Below are 26,617 nucleotides of genomic sequence, written 5' to 3' on the forward strand. Positions count from 1 at the left end.
CTGGGGCATGGTGGCAATTTTGTATTGTGGGAGCAAGAAATTGCAGGGGTGGGGGGAGCACTGGACTAACCCCGCCCCCCCAATTGTACCCTTTTCTGTTCAACCTTACTTGGGTCTGAGAGTTACTGTGACTTTTGATCTCGCTTGAGATTTATTTATGGTTTGATCTCGCTTGAGATTTATTTATGGGTCTCTGGAGCAAGGTCAATAAATGAGCTTGTTTATTGGCTGAGTGTGGACGTGGCTCCCACATACCTAACTTTTGGCCTTTTAATTTCTTAGAATACTTGTCCGAGTTGTTGGAGTCTGGCCAGAGGCTTAGAGGTAATTTTGGGGTGTCATGAAGGCCAGTGCACCATCCGGCTGCTGATGCCCTCACCCTGTGGGGCCAGGTTGACCCTCAAGCAGTGCTATGCCCTCTGGGCCCCAGTGGGTGACGGCAGCAGTGGCCTCAGCAGGGATCAGGACCGGAGTCAGGGTTGCTGCCATTCATGGATCAGGATCTCTGGGTTGCACCGACCCGAAGAACCAAATAATTTGGTTCATGAGGAGAGGGTGCAAGAGTGATAGGGAGAGAGGAGACAAGCACACACACATACACACACACACACACACACATACACACACACGTGAGCAAAAGCTACTTTATTGTAACTCCACAGCACTTAATGTATGCTTAGGTTTCAATCTACTTGCATCACGACCTTAAGGCAAAACTAAAAGTAACTAATGGCACCCCGGGCAACTAGGGGAGATAAACAATAGATATCCAGAAGGCTGATCATTAAACCAAGAATGTCAAGTCCTGTCTATCTGTTCCTGTTGGCTAACCATCCTGCTCTTGTAAAACTGTTCCAGTCCTCTGGTTCTTGTAAAATGGCTTTCTCAACATGTTTATGTGAATGTTTGACCATAAGTATTTGTGCAAACTCTATGCTTGAAGGCCCGCTCACCACTCTGGGTGGGTCATAGTCACTAGTCCAGCAGAACCATCCAGGGACACAAACCCACATCCTTGGTCTCCGAACAGTTCACACTTTCGAGATTTTCCTCAATAATATGCCATAGGCAACACTGGAATTGTGGGCTGGGATAAAAATGAAAAACTGGATACAAACTAAAGAAATAATTTGTTTAATTTCTCCCAGGGTGGGCACTATCTCAATTCAGGGATCCACACCAAGTTGGACCTGAAGAGCACTATTCATTCACACTTAACTTCTGCCGCTGGCATGGCCCACTGCCCATAGCACTGAGAGCTGTGGTAACTCTGCCAGCTGGTGACCATGCTGCCGCTATCTTCACGAGTCCCACTCCCTCCTTGTTTCTTCTCTCATGGAGGAGGGGCTGGAGCAATAGCCCAGCAGGTAGGGCGTTCGCCTTTCACATGGCCAACCCTGGTTCGATTCCTCTGCCCTTCTCGGAGAGCCCAGCAATGCTACTGAGAGTATTCTGCCCCCACAGCAGAGCCTGGCAAGCTATCTGTGGCGTATATGCCAAAAACAGTAACAAGTCTCACATTGGAGACATTACTGGTGCCCACTCGAGCAAATCTATGAGCGGATGACAGTGATACAGTGATACATCAAAATAATATGCTCTGCATCTTCTTGTCACAAATCATGAAAAAAGTTCTCTAAATGGGGAAATAGCTTAAAGAAGAGATGTTATATTTAAATTTGAATTAACTTTATCACTGATTACTATGTATTACTGCATTAGTCTTTGGGGCATATAGTGAATTAATGAAGTTTTCACTGGTCAGTAGGCCAGAGTCCAGATAATTACATTTTACACAAACACTTTCTGTTTTGTTTTTTAGAATATGGGGTGCTTTGCAAAAGTTCTATTTATCAGGTAGTAGTTCAAATATTCATAACTAGAATTCCTTCAGTTTCTTATCCTGAATCACCATTTTTAATATTTCCAGTTGTGCTTGTTTGAGAACTATTATTTTTTAAAGAAGTGTTGTATTGAATTTGTATCAAATGCAAATAATGGATGATGCTAATAGAACTTGTTTTAGGGATAAATATGCCAATATTTGTGTTTGAAAATAACATAAAGTGTTTAATAATCCTGGCTTAAATATTTTAACCAAATAATTTTTTTAATTTAAGGTATGACTGGATCTATTTGATGTTAACAAAAAACATTCTCTAGAAATACTTCAAAAATTCAGTAGAAGGTTTTTCTGTTTACATTATTTATAAATGGACTGATCCAAGAAAAGATCCAAACAAAGTTATAAAAGCAAAATGGACATCAAACATATCATGAGCACATGTGCATGTAATAAATATTTGCTGCATAAATAGTGCACTTAAATTTGCTTTATTTTCCAAACAATAGGCAAAAGAATTTCTCTAATCTCCCAGATTTTCCCCTTCTCAAATATCAGGTGCATTCTTTCTGATTTGAATGTTACCAATTGCATTTATATTTTCTCCAAAATGTTAGAACTTTATTTATCAATAATGTCTATTGGTATACTAAGTTCTGGGATTTGTACCATGTTCCTAGGGTATGGTTCTCTGAACATACTTGGATTGTACTCTGATAGAGTTTTCTATTACATTACCTAGTAAATTCAATGTTTTAGTAGATTATTTAAGAAAACAAGGTAATTTCAGAAAAGTGGAGAAAACATTTCAGGTGCAGAGATCTTTTATCAGTTTGTTTAGCTTTTTAAAGAGAATACTTGAGTTATTGATGCTGTGATTCAGACATAATGTCTGTCCTCTCATTCTCTTTCATCACCCATGGTGAATGCTTATATGTTTTATAAGCTATACTATGATTCATAAAAAACAGATTCACCATATGTTATTTTCATTTCTTCTTATTGCATGCACCATTGCTCTCATCCCTCTGTCATTATTGTCACTGTGTCAGACAAGTTTAGCTTCAAGGCTCCAGTGAATGCTTTTTAGTATTTTACTTTGTACTTTTTGTGATCTTGATTATTCTATCCCTTCCTTGGCAAACATTATAGATTTTTTCTTTTGGGGTCACACGCAATTCACAGGGGTTACTCCTGGCTCTGCACTCTGGAATTACCCCTAGCTGTGCTCAGGGGACCATTCGGGATGCTGGGAATCGAACCCAGGTCGGCTGCGTGCAAGGCAAATGCCCTACCCACTGTCCTATCTATCGCTCCAGCCCCAAACATTATAAATTTATTTCCCTACTCCTTAGAAAGCTTGTATGCCCAGAGTTCTGCCTCAACTCACTTCTCTTACTGAGTAAAATTATTAAAGTGTGCCTATGGTTCCCAAATAACAAAAATTGTATCCTAGCTACCTAAAATTATATCAGAAATGTATACATCTTAGTATACATTTTTTCCTTCTGCTCCTGTAAAGTACCTCTTACTTTAACTCCTCCATTAAGTCCATCCCTGGCCTCATCCCCATACCCAGGTCTTAACAACAGATATTGTTACACCCATTTACTCATCCCATGACCACTTAATCATTTTAATATCTAAAGTCCAAGTATCTGAAATGTTTTGTTCTGTTCTTTCCACAGAAGACTTAGTTCAAGCGCTTACACATGAGTACTTTCATGGATTATTAGAAATACTTAATTGACTTCTCTCCTACTGTCCTAGTTAATGCCAATTTTTGTTTATATTATTTCCTGCATGAATTTGAATCTTTATTCTTTATATCCCAGTTCTTAGGAAAGTACATGGAATGTAGAAAATGAGTAGATGTATCAATTAAAACTCTTATCATTAGTGACAGTATTGCATATTAATAGGCTTGTACATGAAAATTTTTGTTATGTGCTCATTTTAAGTAAATGTTTGATGTCATTTAAAATTTGTTGCATGATTTCATACCCATTGACAAGTTTTACTTTCATTTAAAATATTTTTCTTCCATATATTATAATTGATGGTGCACACATAATGGCTATACACCAGAGATTCCAAGATTCCAAACATGATCTCAGCACCAGAGATTACAATATGCAGAGCTACTGGGATCAGAGATGGTCATGGAGGATAGTGCTCAAATGTCTCATAATTGCAAGGTAGGCATCATACAGCTAAATATCTCAAGCTCCTACCTCCCTACGAACTGATAAGTTTTAAATATTCTGGTTGTCACTGTTTATGTTTAACTTCTTTGGCCAAGAAATAGGAATATGACTCTAATCTATTTCAGTTCAAGAGGAAACCAATAGGAGAAAATTTTAAAAAGTTAGTGCACATAAAATTTTGCACCAACTTAACTAGACTTCACTTTCAGTTAAATTACTAAGTGTAGATCTTTCCAATCCACTTTGAATTCATTAGCCAATAAGGAGTTTTGGACAACTACCAAGAAGGAGCGATAGCACAGTGGGTAGAGAGTTTGCCTTTCATGCGACCGACCCGTGTTCGATTTCTCAGCCCTTCTCAGAGAGCCCGGCAAGCTACTGAGAGTATCTCGCCCACATGGCAGAGCCTGGCAAGCTACCTGTGGCGTATTGGATATGCTAAAAACAGTAACAATAAGTCTAACAATGAGAGACGTTACTGGTGCCCATTCAAACAAATCAATGAGCAATAGGATGACAGTGACAGTGACTACGTTTTTTTATATTGCACATCTGACACACATCATTCTGTGTCAGTTCCTCTTATTTAACAAATTTTTATTTTAGGCAAAGTGATTTATAATACTGATAATGGCAGGGCTTCATGAAAAACTTATTCCAACACCGTAAGTGTCAACTTCCCTCTGCTGTGTCTCTGTGTTCCCCCAAGTCCTGTACTAAATTCTCATTCCCCCTACATTGATAGGCTTCCTTTTAAAGACCAGTTCTCAGTTTCCATTGTCTTTTAGTATCTATTGTTTATTTACTGTTGGTTTCTAATTTTTTATTTTTAAATTTTATTATATTTTATTAAATGATGTTTTATTAAAGCAGCGTGAGTTACAAAGTATTTATAGTCAGATTTTTGGCATGCAATGTTCCATCACTTATCCTGCCACCAGTGTCAACTCTCCTCCACCAGTGTTCCCAGGTTCCCTCTCCTACCACCCACCACAGCCACAGCCTGCCATCTTCACTGATATCTTTTATGCTGGGTTGTTAAAATTGGGATTTTGTGATTTCAGTGTTGTTGACTGTGGTTTGGATATTTAGCTCTATCATTCCTTAAGACCACCAATGTAACCTGAATCCCCTTGACCGCTGCCCTAGTCACTCCTTAGCACTGTCATAGCACTGTCATTCTGTTGCTCATTGATTTGCTTGAGTGGGCACCAGTAATGTCTCCATTGTGAGACTTGTTACTGCTTTTGGCATGTCGAATACGCCATGGGTAGCTTGCCAGGCTCTGTCGTGCAGGCAGGATACTCTTGGTAGCTTGCCGGGCTCTCCTCTTTTTTTCCTTTTTCTTCACTCTATTTCTTTCCTTCTCCATATACTCTGGAGCCAAGGGTGATCTAGACATTCCCATTTTAAACCAAAGTATTCCTTCATCATGTTACTCTAAATTCTAAATGCCACATAATGTTCCTCTTGTGTCTAACTTCATTTTACATGATTATCTTGCAGTTCCATATATGTTTAAGCAAATTTTATGATTTCATTGTTCCATACAGCTGTGTGGTATTCTATTGTGTTCTATTTTGTGTATATTATATATATATATGTATATATATACCACATTTTTTTGTTTTGCTTTTTAGGTCATACCCAGCGATGCACAAGGTTTACTCCTGGCTCTGCACTAGGATATTACTCCTGGTAGTGCTAGGGGTACTATATTGGATGCTGGGAATCAAACCCAGGTCTGCCTTGTGCAAGACAAATGCCCTACCCACTGTGTTATCACTCCAGCCCCTATGCAACATTTTTATGAGCTTCATTGATCGACTGCCAATGAGAATGTTGTCCAGTTCAAGCCCTATGGAAAACAGTATAATGGGTTCTCTGTAAACTTAAAATTGAGTCACCATATGACTCAGCTATTCCACTTTTGGAAATCTACTGATGCCCAAAGAAAAACATTCATTCAAAAGGATATATGCACATTATTATTCATTGCAGCACTTGGTACAATAGCCAGTATGTTTCTTTATATCACATTTAAGAGGGAGATTGTGTTTTATCTATCCTCCTCTCCTTAACTTTTTTCAGCATAATAGTCTTTAGATCTGCTCAAGTGCCATAAGTTGCATGATTTTGTTTGTTCATATAAATGAGCTGTATTCCATTGTGTATGTGTACCACAATTTCTTTTGCCAATCATCTCTTCATGAACACTTGGGTTATTTACAGACTTTGGCTATTGTCAATAGTGTTGCAATGAACATAGGAGTTCAGATAATTTTTCTAAATTGAGTTTTTGGACACTTTGGACATAAATTCCCAAAGTGGAATTACTGGGTCATATGGAAGCTCAATTTCTAGTTTTTTTGAGAAATGCCCATATTGTTTTTCGACTAGCAAGGGATAAGTTTCCTTTTTTGATACATTTAGTTTCAGACATACAATGTTCCAACACTCATTCCTTCACCAGCGCGTACATTTCCCATCGCCAATGTCCCGAATTTTCCTCATCCACCCCACTTCTCTACTTTCAACATTCAATTGTGTCCAGAGTGATAATTTCCGATTGTTATTGTCATATTGGTTGCTTCTTTAACCTAATTGCCCTTTGCGCCCCACACACTTGTAACAGTGTCCAAACATTGAACAGTCCTCCTGGTCCCTGTTTTTTCTGGTCTTAGCGATTAGTCTCATACTATTTTTTTATATCCCACAATGAATGCAGTCATCCTATATCAGTTGTTTTCTGTCTGATTCATTTCACTCACCATGGTGTATTCCATAAATCTGTCCACTTTTAAGCAAATTTCAAGACTTCAATTTTCCTGGCAGCTGCATAGTATTCTGTTGTGTAAATGGCCCATAGTCTCTTTAACCAGCAGTCCTCTGTTCTCGGGCACTCGTATTGTTTCCAGATTATGGCTATTGTGAAAAGTGCTTTAATAAACATAGAAGTGCAGATGACATTTTTGCTATGTGTTTTTGGACCCCAAGGTATATTCCAAGACGCGGCTTGCTGGGTTAAATGGGAGCTGAATTTCAAGTTTTTGAGCACTATGCATATTGTCTTTCAAAAGGCTGGACCAGTCAGTATTCCCACCAACAATGAAGGAGTTTCTTTCGCCCACATCTATACCAGCACTCCTTGTTCTCATTCTTTTTTATCTTTGCCAGTGTCAGTGATGATTACATTATTGTTTTGATTTGATTCTCCCTGATGATTTAGTGATATAGAGCATTGTTTCATGTGTCTTTTTCTCCATTTGAATTTCTTCTTAGAAATTTTCTGTTTATGTCTTCTCCCATTTTTTCGGTAGAGTGGGATTTTTTTGAAAAGTTATACCAGTGCCTTATATATTTTGGATATTAACCCCTTAGCAGATAGAAATTAGGTAAATATTTTTCCCATTCCATGGGCTGTCTTCATATTTTGGTTGCCATTTCTTTTGAGGTGGAGAAGCTTCTTAGTTTAATGTAGTCTCCTTCACTTATCTTTGCTTCCACTTGCTTTGTCAATGGTGTTTTATCTTTGAAGATGCCTTTAGCTTCTGTGTCATTGGGGTTTTGTCTATATTTTCTTTCATGCACCCTATGGATTCAGGCCTGATACTGAGGTCTTTAATCTATCTTGATCTCACTTTTGTGCATTGTGTTACAGGTCTGAGTTCATTTTTTAACATGTTCCTGCAGAGTTTTTTCAGCATAACTTGTTGAAGAGGTTTTTCTTGCTACACTTTGTATTTCTTGCTCCTTTATAAAGATTAAATGATCATAGATAAAGGACCTTTGTCAGGAAATTCAACTCTATTCCAGTGGTCTACAGGTCAGTCTTTATTCCAATACCATACTGTTTCAATTACTATCATTTTATAGTACAGTTTGAAGTTTTCTGGAAGGTAATGCCTCCCATCGTCTTTGTTCCAAGGATTGCTTTACATATTCACAGGGGTTTATTGTTCCTACACATTTCAAGAGTGTTTGATATATGTATTTGAAAAAATGTTATGGGTATTCTTATAGGGACCAAATTGAATCTGTATAATGCTTTGGGGAGTATTTCCGTTTTAACAGTGTTAGTCCTCCTGATCCATGATCAGATGTGTCCTCTTTTAGTTCTTAAGATAGTTTTGTAGATTTCCTTTATAAAAGTCCTTCCTTAAATTCTTTTGTTAAGCTGTTTCTGAGTACTTGATATTCTTAGGTACAATTGTGAATGAAATTATTGTTGTTGTTGTTGGTTTTACAACCTGCTATTTTACGAATTTATCATTTCTAGGAGCTTTTTTGTGAAGTCTTTAGGATTTTCTCTGTATAGTATTATGTTAACTGCGAACAGTGATAGCTTGACTTCATGCTTTCCTATATGGATGCCCTTGATGTCTTTTTCTTCCCTAACTGCTATGGCAAATACTTCCAGTACTATATTAAATAGAAGTTGTGAGAGTGGGCACACTTATCTTGTGCCTGATCTTAGAGGAAAGGCTTTTAATTTTTCTCCATCAAAGATAATGCTTCAAGTAGACTTGCGGTAGATGACTTTGACTATATTGAGGAAAATTCCTTCAACTCCCATTTTATTGAGAGTTTTATCATCGATCAGGTGCTGGATTTTCTCGAATACTTTCTCTGCATCTATTGACATCATGATATGGTTTTTATTTTTTCTTTTACTGATATGGTATAGAATGTTGAACGACTTGTGAATATTAAACCATTCTTGCATCCCCGGGATGAATCCTACTTTGTCATGGTGTATGATCTTTTTGATAAGTTGTTGGATTCCTATTTTGTTGAGGATCTTTGCATTTGTGTTCATCTGGGATATCAGCCTGTAATTTTTTTTTTGTGGCATTTCTGTCTACTTTTGTTATCAGGATGATATTTGCATCATAGAAACTGTTTGGGAGTGTTTCTTTTTCTTCAATTTCCTGAAAATGTCTGAAAAGGATTTGCAGTTAGTCCTCTTTAAAGGAAGAATTCACTAGTAAATCCATCTCTGTCTGGGCTTTTGTTTGGGGGAAGACTTGATTACCACTTCATTTCCTCAATAGAGAGAGATCTATTAATGTATTCCCAATCTTATTCTTTCAGCTTTAGGAGGTTATAGAAATCCATTTCTTCTAGGTTCTCTTGTTTCATGGCATAAAGATTCTCAAAGTAAATCTCTGATGATCGTTTGATTTCCTTTGTTTTCTGTTGTGATATCCTCCTTTTTATTTTTGATTTGGTTTGTTAGAGTTCTCTCTCGCTCTCGCTCTCTCTCTTATTGCTATTGTTTTATTGATCTTGCTTAATTTTTCATAGAATTAACTCTTGCTTCAGCCTATTCAGGAACGATTTCTATTTGAATCAACCTTGGAATATAGGAATTCAGATATTTGTTTATTTCATCTAGATTCTCCATCTTTGTAGCATAAATATTTTCATTGTAATCTCTGCTTCTTTGAATTCCTATATTATTTGTTGTAATATCTCCCCTTTCATTTCTGATTTATTTTAATACAGTTTTTCCTCTTCTGTGTGAGCCTGGCTAATAATTTGTTAGTCTTGTTTATGCTTAAAAACAGCTCTTGGTTTCATTGATTTCTAATTTTTTTTAGTTTCAGTTTTGTTCATTTCTGATCAAAATTGTGTTATATCCTTTCTTCGGCTTGCTTTGGGTTTCTCTGTTGATCTTTTTATAGCTGCTAAAACTGTGTTACTATTTTATTTATGTAAGACTTTTCTTGCTTCCTAGTGGAATCTTTATTGTTAAAAACTTTCCTTTTTGCACTGATTTTTCTGTTTCTTATATAACACATATATTTATTCTTATTTTGTTTCCTGTAATTTGTCTTAATTTTCTCTAGATTTCCTTAATGACCCATTCATTTTTCAGTATTTAATTGTTTAATTTTCAAGTGTTTGAGTGTTTTCTTCATTTCTCCTTATGATTAACTTCAATTTTTAGTGTGTAGTGGTCTTAGAGAACTGTTAATACGGTTTTAATCTTCATGATTTTTAAGGAGCCATGTTTTGTGACCCAGAATATAGTCTGTCTCAGAGAATGTCCTGCATACAATGGAGAAGAATGTATACCCTACTTTGTGGTGAATGCAGTATCCCTTATAATTCTGCTCATTCCATCTCTTCTGTATTTTTTTCTCGTTTCCTTGTTGGATTTTAGTCTATTTGATATATCCAGCAGTGATAAGACAGTGTTGACATATCCAACTACTATTGTTTTACTGTCAATATTCTCCTGTAGGTATCCTTTAGGTATTTTGGCCATTTTCTTTAGTATTTATATGACCCATCATTAAGGAAAAAAACGTTTAGAAGAGAAAATTTTTGTGTATATATTCTTTGATCATTAAGAAATAACCATCACTATGCTTTATAATTTTTTTAACTTCAAGTCTATGATATCTGATATAAGTACTGACACCCGAATCTGGGTGATTGCTTGAAATAATTGATATTTTAGCCTTTGAATTTAAGCTGTGTTTGCTCTAAATGTTCAAATATGTCTCTTGTGGGCAGCAAAAAGTTTGTCTTCTGATCCATCCTTGTACTCTTTGTCTCTTGTTTGGTGCAATTACGCCACTGACATTGAGTGAGATTGACATCAAGGAATTTTTTATTTGCCATTGTTCTGTAGATGTTATGCATGTTTATAAAGTTTGTCTTCGTGTGTATATTTGGTTATTTATATTTCATCAAGAAACCATGATTTTAAAAGTTATTTATATTTGAGTTTCAGGCAATGTTCCATGACCAATGTCAATTTCCCTATACAAATATCCCCACTTTCTCTCCCTCACCAAGTCTTCTTAACAGGCATATTTTAAATTCTGGTTATTGAATTTTTATCTTATGTTTTTGGTTTTGTTTTTCTGGTGGTTCAGATATGTAAATATACCACAACTCTACATCACCACCCATGGAAAGATGCCAAGAAGTTGAATTGTTGTGTCATTTGAAAGCTCAATTCCTAGTGTTTGAGAAATGTTCATATTTTTCAAAGAAGTTAAACTAGTTATTATTCCCACCAATTATGGAGGATCTTTCCTTTTCTCCCATATTCATGACAATACTGGTTGTTTTGTGTGTTTCTTTTTGTGTGTATTCCAAGCTCATTGGTGTAAAATGATATCTCATTGTTGTTTTGATATGCATTGCCCTGATGACAAGATACAGAGCATTTTTTTCTTATACCTACAGACATTCTTCCTGTCTTCTTTAAAGAAGTGTTTATTTATTTATTTATTTATTTATTTATTTATTTATTTATTTATTTATGCTTTTTGGGTCACACCCAGTGATGCTCAGTTGTTATTCCTGGCTCTGCAGTGAGGAATCGCTCCTGGCGGTGCTGGAGGACCATATGGGATGCTGAGAATTGAACCTGGTTGGCTGTATGCAAGGCAAATGCCTTACCCACTGTGCTATTGCTCCAGCCCCAACGTTGATTCATTTATTCTTCCTAATTTTTGATGACATTGTTTGGGTTTTTTGTTGTTTTGCTTAATAGGGGATTTATATAACTTGATTATGAACCTTTGTCAGAGGAGCCGTTGGCAAATATTTTTTGCTGTCTGCAGAGTGACTAAGGGTCACACCTAGCAGTGCAGATAGAGATGGAAGATAAGATATGATGGAACTGGAGTTCTTACACATACTCAGCATGTGTTCTATCACTTGGGTTATAACCCACATCATAGTACTCTTTCAATACTTATTTAAGACAAATAATTGGTAATACCTTAGCTTTTTAAATGACTGTTTTTCACTATTTAAAAAAACTTATTTTGGGGGCTGGAGCGATAGCACAGCGGGTAGGGCGTTTGCCTTGCACGCGGCCGACCCGGGTTCGATCCCCGGCATCCCATATGGTCCCCCAAGCACTTCCAGGGGTGATTCCTGAGTGCAAAGCCAGGAGTAACCCCTGAGCATCGCTGGGTGTGACCCAAAAAGCAAAAAAAGAAAAAAACTTATTTTGTGCCAAGGTTTATAATATTGTTAATGATATGATTTCATGCATAACACAATCCAGCATCACAACCTCTCCAGAGTGTCCACTTCTACTGTTGTCCCAGTGCTCCCCATTCTTTCCCCCTCCCACTTTACTGCCCTTCTAGTAAGATTCCTACTCCTTACTAAAGACAAGCTCTTGGTTACCTTTGAGTATTTGTTATATCTCTACTTTGTTTCTTCAGATCCCACATAGAAGGGAGATCCTTACATGCCTGTCCTTCTCCCTCTGATTAACTGCACTCAATATGATACACTTTAGAATGATCTACATAGCAGCAAATTGAATCGTTTCATCTTTTTTCCAGATAGCTGATTAACTATAGCCTAGCGGGTAGGGTGTTTGCCTTGGATGCAGCTGACCCAGGTTTGATTCCTCTGCCCCTCTCTAAGAGACCGGCAAGCTACGGAGAGTATCTCACCTGCATGGCAGAGCCTGGCAAGCTACCTGTGGTGTATTTTATATGCCAAAAACAGTAACAATCAGTCTCACAATGGAGAGGTTACTGATGCCTGCTCGAGCAAATCGATGAGCAATGGGATGACAGTGACAGTGACATCTGAATAATGTTCCATTGTATTTATGTTTCATAGTTTTTTTATCTGATTTTTTTACTCATTAGAGGACTTGTATTTTGATTTTCTCTTTTTTGTGTGTGTGCCTTGGAGCTTTTTATACCTCAGGCAATTGCCACAATAGATTCAGTAGGCTAGAAATTAGTGATATTTTTATGTGGGGGAAGGGCATACTGACAGGGAGGCCATACTGACGATGAATCCCATTATAGTTGCAGTCTCAAGAAAATCTTTTAGAAAAGATTAGATTTTTTTTTCTTTCTGAGTCACACCCAGCGACACACAGGGGTTACTCCTGGCTTTGCACTTAGGAATTACTCCTGGTAGTGCTCAGGGGACCATATGGGATGCTGGGAATCAAACCAGGGTTGGCTGCGTGCAAGGCAAATGTTCTACCCGCTGTACTATCACTTCAGCCCCAAGGGTTGGATTTTTGGTTTTGTTTTTGATGGGGAGTGGTGGGTGCTAAATTGAACTTTAAAAATGGAAATTGAAGGGTGCTGAATATTAATACGTCTAAAACTGTGCATGAACACTTACCTCTTGAAAAACCTTTCGGACACTCCCAGTACTACATACATGGCAGTCTTAAGATCTTTGACTAAAAAGAGTTGATGGTGACAATGAGCATTAGGTCAAGGTACAAAGCAGAGAAAGGAGAAATGGATGTAATTTTGAAATATGGAAAAAATGGCCAGAAAAATGTATCCCTACTGCATTATATAAAACATTTTGTATGTTTTAAAAATATTTAATTTTAAATTCCATTTCAATAATTTAATAATACTTTTGATTTTCCTGACTGTATAAAATGTATAAATGTATAAAATGATACCAATGTAAAACCCTATAAAAAGTGTTACTGAAAGGTTAATTCATTTTCAAGCTCTTATTTTCATTTTTGTTTTGGTAAAAAAGAGGTGTGCTTGTGGCCGGAGAGATAAACCCAACAAAATTCAGTGAGCTTGTTCCAGATGGATCAACACCTGGTTCAAAAAAAAAAAAAAAAAGAAAACTCAGGCTCAGAGATGCTCAGGAGCCTTCATAGAAGGCCAAACCTAGAGTACTGTGGGGGAAGAGATAGTCATGGAGTTTTGGGAATTGAACCTATGCAAGGCCTGTACCCATGATCCCTGAGCTAGCTCCAAGGATTTTTATTTATAGTTTTTAAGAGAAAAATATGTTCAAATATACTTAAATGAGTAAACCTAGTTAAATATATTTTATTTACTCATACATAACTAAACGATGCACAGAGTGCTCATTTGTGTATAACATGCCATATTTTTGGTATCTAGTAAATATGCTGGGGCTGGAGCAACAGCACAGTGGGCAGGGCGTTTGCCTTGCACATGGATGACCTGGGTTTGATTCCTCCATCCATCTCGGAGAGCCCAGCAAGATACCAAGAGTATCTCTTCCACATGGCAGAGCCTGGCAAGCTACTCGTGGCGTATTTGATATGCCAAAAATAGTAACAACAAGTCTCACAATGGAGATGTTATTGGTGCCCACTCGAGCAAATCGATGAGCAATGAGATGACAGTGACAATGACAGTGACAGTAAATATGCTAAGCATCAAAATTCTCCAACCACATTATATATTCCCATAGAATCAAATATTAAGAATTATATCTTGAAATAACTTACACCACAATGGGGGAGAAAATATACAGGGCACTGCCATACAATACCTCTTCGCAGGTATAATAATAACAAAAATAATGAATTAGAAATTGTTGGTGGTTTTTAAAATGGAGAGACAGCAATCCTCACATAAAAAACTAACAGTATCTTTCCTAAATTCACTCTCTGATTTTGAGGGGAAAGGTAAGGTTAGCTCTACTCACTAATATATAAACTCTCAGAGATGAGTGAGAAAACATAAAGATATTTGAAATGTTTAGAATCTGGGATACCTACTGGAATTCAGGGAATATTCAGGGAGTATTTGATGGCATTGGGTCACTTGGTATATGATTTGGAAGTCATGGGTAAGGAGATGGTGGCTTAACTCATTAGAAAAAATATGAGGAATATGAGGAATGAGAGAAAAAGGCTGTGAAAAAATCTTTGGGGAACAGTAATTTTGAGAGGGAGACAAAATAAAATTGGATAAATATACTTAGTGACTACATTAAAAGAAGAAATGAGTTTTTACAGAATTTCAGAGAATGTACAGAGATGTTATCAAACTTTACCATGACATCTGTCAATATTCCTGCACAGTAAAAGTAAAACAAACTAGCTTTAAATGGAGAGTGAACAGGAAATTTAGATTGAACAAAATTATGTTTAAGGAATTAGGGGAGATACTGTTAATTTCTTATCTTAGAGAATGTCCCTGGTTTTTTTGAAACGAAATTATTATGTGTATAATCTTGCTCAAAGCATTTATATAGGCCTCTCAATTTTTATAGAAATATAGACAAAGAAAATCTATCCTTTTTTCTTGGGGAAGTAGAAGATTGTTGCTTTAAAAGTTGTTTAGAAACTCAGAATCCACCAAACAACCCCGAAAGGTGACAGACAGGGGGAGTAAAAGTGTTGAATCACCATAGCATGATAATTCCTTGGTCAGCAGCCTAAAACATTATTTTAGAAAAATAAATGAATTTACATTGGCCAGAGAGATAGTAGATCTGGTAGGGTCCTTTCTTACAAGCAGCAGACCCAGATAGTCCATATAACTCCAAGTCCCTGGCCTTCCATATAACCTCCTGAGTACCACAGGAATGATTTCTGAGTGCAGAGCTAGGTGTGGCACAACAGAAAACTAAACAAAAATTTACAGAGAGGGAATCCAGAAAGCCCTGGAAATAAGTCACCTAGGGTCATGAGATGAACATCTTTGGACCCAAAAACCCTTGTTCTAGAACCTATTCCCAATGCCATGTTGGAGATAAAAGCATGTAGCTTTTAAAGTGCTTTAGCATCCATCTTCTTATTTGATATAATGCTTTGTTGCCATCTTGCCCAGTGTTACTTGAAAGTGAATTCATCCAGAAATTTTCTTCAAATATTGAGAATTCTGAATACCAGTTGTTGAATGATATTCTTGCTGTCCAGATTGAAGTAAGTAATAACAGTATCATTTCTTCAGATAAAAACATATTTTCTAGATGAAATTAAGATTCTATTGGAACAAAATAATAGTTTTTCATTGGAGCACTCTCACTTGGAGAAAAGCACATATGTTCATTTTGATAACATTTTTTCCAGTCATTTTGATGTAGTTTATTCTTATGGGTATGAGTTTTAAATTTTTGTTTAGTTGTTGAAAAACAACAAAATTATTCATGATTGTGTATCAGGCATACAATGTTTCAACATTGATCCCTTCACCAGTGCCCACTTTCTTTCACCACTGACACCACCCCATTTGTTTTTCACCCACCAGTCTGCTAACCAGAGAAGCACATTTTTTAAATGTATTTTTAAAATTAGTGTTGTAATTTACAGTACCGTTGCTGATTATGGTTTCATACATGACATTTTTCCACCTTTCAGCATCACCTCCTCCTCAATTATGGATATGAGTCGACATATTTTTAATTTTTTTTCATTTCTATAATGTAAAATTTCTAAAGTAAAATTGGACAGTTTTTATATGCCTGTTGGCCATTTTACATGTTTTTCAAGGTTTATTTAGGTCTTTGTTTATTCTCTGACATGTTTATTCAGATTCAGTAAACAGGTCAGTGAGTAAATATTTTTGCTTTATTGAGTCACATTGTTACAGTGAAAATTGTGGACTTTCATATCCTTCAGATTAGCATGTAAGAATAGCATGCCAAATGCCAAATATTTTCAGTGGTGTCATCATTCTTCAATTTTATTACTCCTTTATTTCACAGCTCATGTATAGGCTTTGGTCATTTTTATTTCACTGCCAGTCAAAGTTATACTGTGTTTCAAAGTCCATGGACACATAAGGGCTGGAGCGATAGCACAGAGGGTAGGGCGTTTGCCTTGCATGCAGCTGACCAAGGTTCAATTCCTCCACGCCTCTCAGAGAGCCTGGCAAGCTACTGATAGTATCCCCCCTCCTCCCCCCGCCCCAAATGGCAGAGTCTGGCAAGCTAGCTGTGGTGTATTGAATATGCTAAAAACAGTAACAAGTCTCACAATGGTGACATTATTGGTGCCCACTTGAGCAAATTGATAAGCAACCGGATGACAGTGCATATGGGCTATAGCAGCTCCAAATCTGTAAAAACAACTCTGGGAGAGATCTACTATCCAAAACTGCACCTTCTAATTTTTTTCACCTTTTAGTTAGAATGATTGCGTTCTACTGCATCAGTTTCTCAAGATTGTAGAACCCTTTGACACTTCTAAGAAGAAGGTGCCATTGTTTAGCTGCATATGTACTAAACCATTGTGGTCTATGCATTCTTTAGTTAGGTATCTATAAAAACCATCCCTCAAGGTATTCCCTTAAGAGAAAGGTACTTTCACTGTTTTCATCATTGTATAAACAACTTTTTCCAACCTAGTCATCTAAGATACTAACATTTATAGTTGACATCCCTTTCATATTGACAACATTGTCAGGTACCAACTGTAGTTAATGAACCATAAGATTTTATTTAGAAGATTCTTCCCACACAAGTTGAGAATGTGTAAGAGTGTAGGAGTGTAAGAGAGAAATGAAGTATCAGCATAACATCTTTATTGGTAGGAAGATTCCTGAGAGATTAATCACATGACAGTCATCTCTGGGTAATGGTGTACAGAACTCAACAGAACTCTGAAATGCTAAAGTCAAGCACAAAATGAACCAATACCATGCGTGTCTACAGTTGGTTAGTGAAATGAATAATGTGCACTCACTAGTGGTTCACTAACAAGAGTGAGAAACTAAGAGTATATTATGAACTTACAGAAAGCTCAGCTGCTTATATGCTCTTTGAATTAAAAAAGAAATTACTTAAGAGTCATCACAGCAAAGTTCTTCTGTCCTATATTTCTATTTTCACCCTGAGATGCCAGAACTTTTGCAATCTCATAGTTGTGTGCACAGGAGAAATGAAAGGAGATATAGGGAAGGAAAGAGAAAGAAGTCTGACATGATTTTTCTGTTCTCTCTGACAAATAGACATGTGCTGAGAAAGCACATGTGCCCAAAAGGTATATGTGTCATTGAAAAATTGAAACTGGAATCAGCCTGACTCTAAAATGTTTCTACCTGGCACTTAAAAACTTTTGAATTAACTCAGAATGCTAATAGTTTGAAAATTAATAAAGTGAAGGCAAAATACTTTTCAAAAAGAGATTATAGTAATCATAAACCGTTTTTTAAAATATAATAAGCCATGGGGTTGGAGCAATAGCACAGTGGTTGGGCTTTCGCTTTTCACGGGGGCCAACCCGTATTTGATTCCTCTGCCCCTCTCGGAGAGCCCGGCAAGCTACCGAGAGTATCTCACCCGCATGGCAGAGCCTAGCAAGCTACCCATGGCATTTTGGATATGCCAAAAACAGTAACAATAAGTCTCACAATGAGAGACGTTACTGGTGCCCGCTCGAGCAAATTTATGAGCAACGGGATGACAGTGACAGTGAATAATCCATGCTAGTTGAGCAAGACTGAAGGACAAATCCCACTGCCACTTGAGGGTCAATCAAGAAATGCAGTGATAGGTTAAAATAGAAATTTATTTGCAACAACCAGAAGGTTAGTAGAAGGTAAGTTCATGTTCTCAAAGCAACCTCTTTATCTGCACTCAGATGATGTTTTAAATGGAAACAAATCTAGTACGTTAAAAGTGAAAATTAACTTCAAAGTTAATTTATAGTTTTGTTTTAATATTTTATCAATACCCTCAAAGGAGATGTTTCTTTTTTATTATTTTAATTTAATTAATTAATTAATGAATCAATTATTTAAATTAGTGAGTCATTGTGAGGGTACAGTTACAGATTTACACATCTTCATGCTTGTATTTCCTCATACAATGTTCAAGAACCCATCCCTCCACCAGTGTCCATTCTCCACCACCAATGAACCAAGTGTCCCTCCCACCCAATCCCATCCCCCCACCCCCCACCCCGCCTCTGTGGCAGGGTATTCCATTTTATTCTCTCTCAAAGGAGATGTTTCTTATATCATTTTACAACTGTAGGGCTCCATTGTCATCCCTTTATATTAACTTTTATATTAACATCACTATCACGTTAGCTTTATACATTTCCTCTTTGTATAGTTTAATACTCCATGATTTTTGCATTCTGTAACATGTGCATCTTCAAAAAGACATAAAAATTATGTACCTATTTTAATAACATATAAGCAGCATAGCATAGTGACTGTAATCTAATATTAAATATATTACATTCCAATTATGATGTTTTAAACGCATTCATGCTAGTGAAAATATTTATTGCTCTCAAATATATTAGGCATGTTTTTCTTTAATGTACAAATATAATTATTGTATCTATGAAATAAGTATTACTTTCTACATTTTATGGATGAGGAAATTGTAACGTTCAAAGGATTAGTAAACTTTCAAGATCACACAACCACACAGACAATAGATTAAGTATTTGAATTCACACATCATAGCTCCAGATGAGCATAACCACCACTTCTTTTTCAAAAATGATCGTTGTGTTAACATTGCTGTGTGGATATCAGTTAATTACAAAGGATTGAGGTCCATTGAATGGTGCAAGGAAAGCCTCTTCAACGAATGGTGCTGAAAAGCTAGATAACCTATAACTTTTATTTATAGGCAAAATAATACAAAAAAATTGTTGGATCCCTATTTCTCACCTTATACAAAACCTAATTCAAAATGAATTTAAATTAGATAATTTGAAATCATAAAATAAATGATATTAGAATCATATACTACATTGGGAAGAACAAGGAAAACTCCTCATGAAATGAACTCATTAAGGAAAATAATTCAAAAAAGGGAGAAGGGAAAATTCCAGATTATATAGATTTTATCATTCATAAGTAGAACCAAGTAGTAAAGTAGAGAATATACAATTGCTACAAAATAACAACAACAAAATCTTGGTACTGACAAGAGAATCAAAATTACAAGGATGTGTAAATGGGGCAAGGAGGAAGTAAAGAGTGAGAGTGAGAAGGGATGTGGCATACTGGCAGTGACATAAAGTCAGTGGTAGAGAGTCCTTGGCGCTTTGATGGTGATGGAGTAGTAGGAACTGTACTAAAAAACTAATAAAGATTATCACTATTATAACTACATTCATCACTGTCATCACTGTCATCACTGTCATCTCATTACTCATCGATTTGCGCGAGCAGGCACCAGTAATATCTCCATTGTGAGACTTTTTGTTACTGTTTTTGGCATATCAAATATGCCATGGGTAACTTGACAGACTCTGCCGTGCAGGCAAGATACTCGTGGTAGCTTGCCGGACTCTCCAAGAGAGGTGGAGGAACTGAACCCGGGTCGGCCTCGTGCAAGGCAAATGCCTTACCACTGTGCTATCTCTCCAGTCCTTATAACTACATCACTTCAAAATAATAAAATATAAAGTCAAAACTCATAGTAAAAGGCAATGTAAAGAAATACAAAAAAGCATTATTGCTAAAATATCTTAACTAGATAGTTTGATTATAGTCAGAAGGTACAAACTTTCAGTTAAAAAAGTAATTAGTTCTCTTTAAGGAACTTTATTGGTAACAAACCAGTAGGTTAGAAGATTCGTGCTCTCAAAGCAACCACTTGCACTCAAATGATGTCTTAAATGGAAACAAAGCAAGAATGTTAAAAGTAAAACTGATTTCTCAAAAATCAGTAATGTATAGAATAAAAATATCAAAGTTAAATATTTCTCTGTGTCACTATTACTTTAGTCAGGTCTAATCACAGAAGAATTTGAATGTGGTCTACTGGATAGTATATTCTTCAAATGTTGACTTTTCTGTAGCAAACCAAATCGTAGTCAACATATTCCTTGGCAAAGAAGAACTTCTTAGCATTGGAGAGTTGGAGAGTTCTCACCAGCATCTGTTCTAATTTTTTTATTTTTATAAAGTAGTTCACAATATTTGATTATGTTTAATATTCCAACACCAATCCCACCACCATAACATCTTCCCTCCACCATATTGGGGATTTTTCCATCCTGAGCCCAAACGTCTGCCCCAAAGCAGAATTGAAATAATTCATTTTGTATTGTTTGTTATGAATAAACATCTGAAAGTGATCCAAAAATGTTTCCTTAGAGGAAAGTGTGTGAAGATTGTTCTATTTTATACAGAATGAAGTTTCTCCTGGACCATGTGGCTGCATTTGCAGCCGCATGACATGTAATACCTCACATCAGTAATATTCCAAGAATACTGTACCATATTTGATGGAGTTTAAAGAAGACAACTAATCTTAGAGGAAAATATATTTTTACAGATATATATATCTGTAATATATATACATATATGATATATGCACACAAGACTCAACCTTTAGCAGCATGTTAGCAATCTCTTGTAGAAGATCTTCCCATATGTTTTAATGACTGGAAGGCTGACTCTAATCTTGTGCCATTACTTAGTGGTGTGTGACTTTGGGAAAATCATTCAACCTCCATAGGACGCAATTTCCTTTGCAGGAAAGCAGAAACTTAAGGCTGTTTCAGGAACAAATGAGATGTATGCTTAAAGCTCTTAGAGATGCTGCAACTAAACAGAACAAACCAAGAACTAGAACTTCTGCAAACTGGCTCAAATTTTTTCTTGACAGCCTCTGTTTTGTAATCCTTAACCAGTCACTATTAGTCTGTTTTCTAAGTATTTAAAATTACTATTTTGTCTACCTCTTTGTCTTGTACTTCTTTAGTATGTTGTTGGTTACCCTATATTATTAAATCTCTTCTCACCTCCAGCTATCACTGATCCAAAGGTAGCCATCTTCCCTCCCCACTCCCCTCCAACCCCGCACCACTCAGTGAAACTGAAAAGCATTAAAAGGAATAGGTATCTAGCTACCACCCATCCACACTCATGTCTCTAACTCTTTTGTTAAGTTTTCTATGTATCATATGTTTTATTGAGCTTATAATACATAAGTATTTTGCTAATTTTTAAAATGAATTTTTACTGTAAGTGAGATACACTTACAAAGAGTTTGTGATCAAGTTTTAGTCATACAGTGTTTCAACATCCATCTCTCCAACAGTGTACATTTCCCACCACCAATATTCCCTGTATCTCCCCTGCCACCCTCCCCTGAGCCTGCCTCTATGGCAGACACCTTCTTTCTTTCCTTCCTTCCTTCCTTCCTTCCTTCCTTCCTTCCTTCCTTCCTTCCTTCCTTCCTTCCTTCCTTCCTTCCTTCCTTCCTTCCTTCCTTCCTTCCTTCCTTCCTTCCTTTCTCCTCCTCCTCTTCTTCTTCCTCTTCTTCTTCTTCTCCTTCTTCTCCTTCTCCTTCTTCTCCTCCTTCTCCTTCTCCTTCTCCTTCTCCTTCTCCTTCTCCTTCTTCTCCTTCTCCTTCTCCTTCTCCTTCTCCTTCTCCTTCTCCTTCTCCTTCTTCTTCTTCTTCTTCTTCTTCTTCTTCTTCTTCTTCTTCTTCTTCTTCTTCTTCTTCTTCTTCTTCTTCTTCTTCTTCTTCTTCTTCTTCTTCTTCTTCTTCTTCCTCGTCCTCCTCTTCGTCCTCCTCCTCCTCCTCTTCTTCTTCCTCTCCTTTTCTCTCCTTTTGGGCACTATGATTTGAAATACAGATTTTAAGAGGCCATCATGTTTGGTCCTTTACCCATTTTAAGCACTCATCTCCCATTCAGAGCGTTCAGAGTGATCCCTCCCAACCATCAATGGTCCCCTCTCTATCCCAACTTCTCCCCCCAGCCCTTGAGACAGTCTTCCAATCTTTGAACATTGGAAGTTGGGGTGATAGTGTAGTGGTAGAGCACTTGCTTTGCAAGCAGTCAACCCATGCTCTATCCCCGAAATCCCCTATGGTGATGTGACCCCAAAACAAAACAAACAAAACCCATATTTGATCTTAACTCTTTTTTGTTGTTGTTGTAGGATGATCTGGAAGCTTTCTCTCTCCCTGTTCCTGGTGGCTGTGCTAATGAAGGTGACAGACAGCCGGAAAAACCGGCCCTCGGGTGCCATCCCCTCGCCTTACAAGGATGGTAGCAGCAGCAACAATTCAGAGAGATGGCAGCACCAAATCAAGGAGGTGCTGGCCTCCAGCCAGGAGGCCCTAGTGGTGACCGAGCGCAAGTACCTCAAGAGTGACTGGTGCAAGACGCAGCCACTTCGGCAGACGGTGAGTGAGGAAGGCTGCCGCAGCCGCACCATCCTCAACCGCTTCTGCTACGGTCAGTGCAACTCCTTCTACATCCCGAGGCACGTTAAGAAAGAGGAGGAGTCCTTCCAGTCCTGTGCTTTCTGCAAGCCGCAGCGCGTCACCTCTGTCCTTGTCGAGCTTGAATGCCCAGGCCTGGATCCACCCTTCCGACTCAAGAAAATCCAGAAGGTGAAGCAGTGCCGGTGCATGTCCGTGAACCTGAGCGACTCAAACAAACAGTGACCTTCCCCCTTCCCGACCCTCCGGGGCCAGGACGCAGCTGCGACCCCACACCCCTAATCAGCCCGTGTTCTCCGAGCTCACTTACTCGCTGCTATCTGGTGTCCCTCCGGCAGTAATCATGCCTCTTAGGGCTGACTTTTCTTGTCACCCACACCGACCGCATGTGTGTCTTTGCTAATGTGTTCTTCACCAAACTGGGGCCTCCAGTACCTCTCCAATCAGATCGTGCAACAGGCCTGAAGGAAGACACTGGAGTCACCAATTACCAATTAGCATTTGGGGAGAATTGTGGATCCGCATTCCTGTTTCCACTGTGTGGAAAAGTGCTATTTTCCAGCCTTTACGCTAGACTCCAGGTCCCTCTCCTTCTTTCAGAATAGCAATGTCCCTACTGAACTGGCCCTTCAATCTCCCCTGCAGGTGCCACATCTGGTTGAAAGTATGCATTCTAGTCATTGCACGGCTGCCCTTCAGGTTGCTGTGATGCAGATATTAACTGAGACATCTGGGGGGGAGGGGAGACATCTATGAACCCATGAACCAGAGGTTTCGTCTAACAAATCCAATACCAAAAGCACTACTTAAGTCACTTGGATGGTGCTTCCCTGGCACCTGGCTGACAGCAGGCCTTTCTCTTTTTGCCCCCAGCCACCCACCAATGCCCCTTTATCCTCACATTCCTAACCTCCATTCTTAGACTAGAGATGAACTCTGGTGTGCATGCTATTATCAATACAATTAGAATATTATTACACACAAAAGTCTCCATATTAATACTGGTTTTATAATTGATCTGTATTGTAAAGAGCTTTTAAGAAGTATTATTGACCTATCCATGTATTATTTCATTTTGTTTCCACTCTGGCTTTGTAGTACAATTCTGAGTAAGTATCAGATCAGCTCACTGGCTCAGAAGGTGCTTTACTCAAAAATAATTCCTGGTCAGAAGTTCACTGTCATGTACCCCTTAGATTAGATGTGGAGATGGGAGGAGGTAAAACTTTTCATTGAGTAATATTGCATTGCATTACAGCACAATATAGAAGTTATGTTGGGGTGGATGAGTACAGAGAAGTTAGTCACTTGTAGTTGACCTAAAATCCACAAATCACTGTTATATTTAATACTCACATGTGAGATGAAAAGGTATACTATTTAATTAACATGCCACTAAGAAAAATATTTCATCTATAAAAAAAGAAATGCTTTAAAATATAAGGAGTCAGATCATTAAAAGAATGTAAAGGGTAAAATATATAGAATGAAAGTCTAGTTGAATTTTATATAGCTTCCTTTCCCAAATATGAACTTTTAAGAAAATAAGCAAACATTAGATCATCTTTTATTTTTATAAAAAATTGTTGTGGTCTTTTAATATAAGAAAGTTGATATAATTTTCCCACAAAAATATGTTGAGTTTCTTTGTTGAACTGCCCCTTGAAGACTTCCCTGTGAGTAATGTTTAAAGAATATGATAAATGTGAATAACATGCCATTGCTGGAAACAGCTAACTTCAAAATCTTTCACTGGTAATTCCAAACCATGCAGTATCATATGGAATGTAAGTCTGTCTTCTAAGTGGACCCAGAAAGGCCTAGCTCTTAGATAACCTTTACAAGCTGCTCTGGGAACTGTGGCTTCCTGTCATGAAACAATAATGGGGAATCTAAAGATAATTATCTGCAAGCAAGAGTTTAAGTGGGGTGTGGCATATAAGTGAATTTTTCTTCTACCCTGCACTGAATGTTTCATTTTTGTCACCTCGAGTATCATGAGATGTGATAAGAAAGTGTTACTGTAAAGAGATCCCTAATTAAAGAGCTGGACATATTAAAGCAGGAGGCAGAAGTCAGTGGGAGTTGTTGAAGGCCGGAACCTAGAAATGGTGGAAAGAGTGGCGATGTCCAAGTCAGGAAAGGATGTTTGCAATGGAAGGAAACCTCACGTTAGACACAGTAGCAGAACATGGAGCAGAAAAGCTGTGAAGGAAGGTCCACATGATTGTAATGGAGGCTGATGGAGTGAAGTAAGAGGAGAGGCAACTGCAACTGCAAAGTCAGTCCCTGTCATGTGATGATAGAACCTAAGCAGATAGGGATTAAACATTGAACTAACAGACTACAAACATTAACATACCGTTTTTGACCCAATTGTGGATGTATAGAAACAATATGATACGTTGCAGTGAAGATCCTATGGGGATAGGAGGGGGGGTTAATTGTATGTGCGAAGTTTACCTTAATAATGGTTCAAATTATATTTAATTTTGTGTGTTTATAAATGAAGAAAAGCTCTAAGTATAATGTAATTATTTTATAGGTATCCTATTAAATTATAGAATAAATAAAGATACTTTAGGAATATATGTGATCCTGTTGCAATGTCATGAAAATGGTGAGTAGTGAATGGAGCATTTCACATTTGAATATTTTTGTGGATTTTAACACCTAGTCCATATCATATGATCTCATACAGGCACTACGAACATAACCAAATCAGGCATTCAAGTTGCAAAGGGTGGCTCTCGATTCTGGTCTTGGGATTTATCCAGCCTCTGAAATATTCCTCCAGTAGCAAAAAGCAGAACTCTTAACATTGGTCACTGTGCTCTATCTCATAAGACTTACTGACCAAAAAAGAATTGAGAATGCTGCAAATAGAAAACCACTATAACCCTTTCCTTCACATTCACTTTTTGGGGAGAAGGGGGGGTTAATATTTCTTAATTTAAATACTTAGGTTCACAGTTCCTCCATTTTCTACTAATTGGCTAATTGCTATTCAAGAAATTCAGTAATGAATAAAGATTTTTAATAAAATTGCATATTGTTGATTTTTCTGTATGGAGCTCAGTGGAAATTAACATAACCATCAATAGAAAATTCATATTGGTTCATTAAGTGGACAGCAGCATAAGTACCATGAATAGCGTTATGTTTTCCAATGTAGAGAAAGAAATATTTTTCTAACCTAAAATGAAAGTATGTTGAAGGAAATATTTGAAAACCTACATTTGTCTGGGCTGCTTAACTACAGTCACAATTTTTAAGACTTGATAAGGATATTAAGTAAGGACTTACTGTACAGTACTTAAAATAAGCTACTTAAAATCCTATATGGGGTTTCTTAAATTAATGGACTAGTTTTACTATGTATCGATTAATTTATTTTTGTTTTGAGTTCATACCCAATGGACTAGGGCCTAGTCCTGTCTCTGTGCTCAGGAAAGACTGGAAGTCATATGTGGTACAAGGGAATTCCAACTAGTGGAAATGTCTTAAAACTTTATATTGTCTCTCTGATCTGATTTATTCTTTTTATGGGAGGGGGGTGAACATTGGGGTGAACCCATCAATTTTCAGAGTTTATACCTGGTGGTGCTCTGGGGACGATATGTGGTACCTGTGATCACACTGGAGTTGGCTACATGCAACTTCACCTCTGTGT

At 37.4% G+C, this 26,617-nt stretch overlaps 1 protein-coding gene across 2 annotated transcripts in view; it reads left to right on the plus strand.

Moving 5' to 3' along the window:
• The window catches only part of GREM2 (gremlin 2, DAN family BMP antagonist), a 167,537-nt gene extending 142,002 nt beyond the window's left edge, over positions 1-25,535 (plus strand). For both annotated transcript variants that reach the window (XM_055147017.1, XM_004619022.2), the window contains exon 3: positions 22,659-25,535. In XM_055147017.1, the coding sequence (XP_055002992.1) occupies positions 22,660-23,169 (510 nt within the window). In that variant the 5' untranslated portion in view covers position 22,659 and the 3' untranslated portion in view covers positions 23,170-25,535. The remainder of the gene's footprint in view (positions 1-22,658) is intronic.
• The last annotated feature ends 1,082 nt before the right edge of the window (positions 25,536-26,617 follow it).

Source organism: Sorex araneus, chromosome 9, assembly GCF_027595985.1.
Source record: "Sorex araneus isolate mSorAra2 chromosome 9, mSorAra2.pri, whole genome shotgun sequence".
Taxonomy (NCBI): Eukaryota; Metazoa; Chordata; class Mammalia; order Eulipotyphla; family Soricidae; genus Sorex; species Sorex araneus.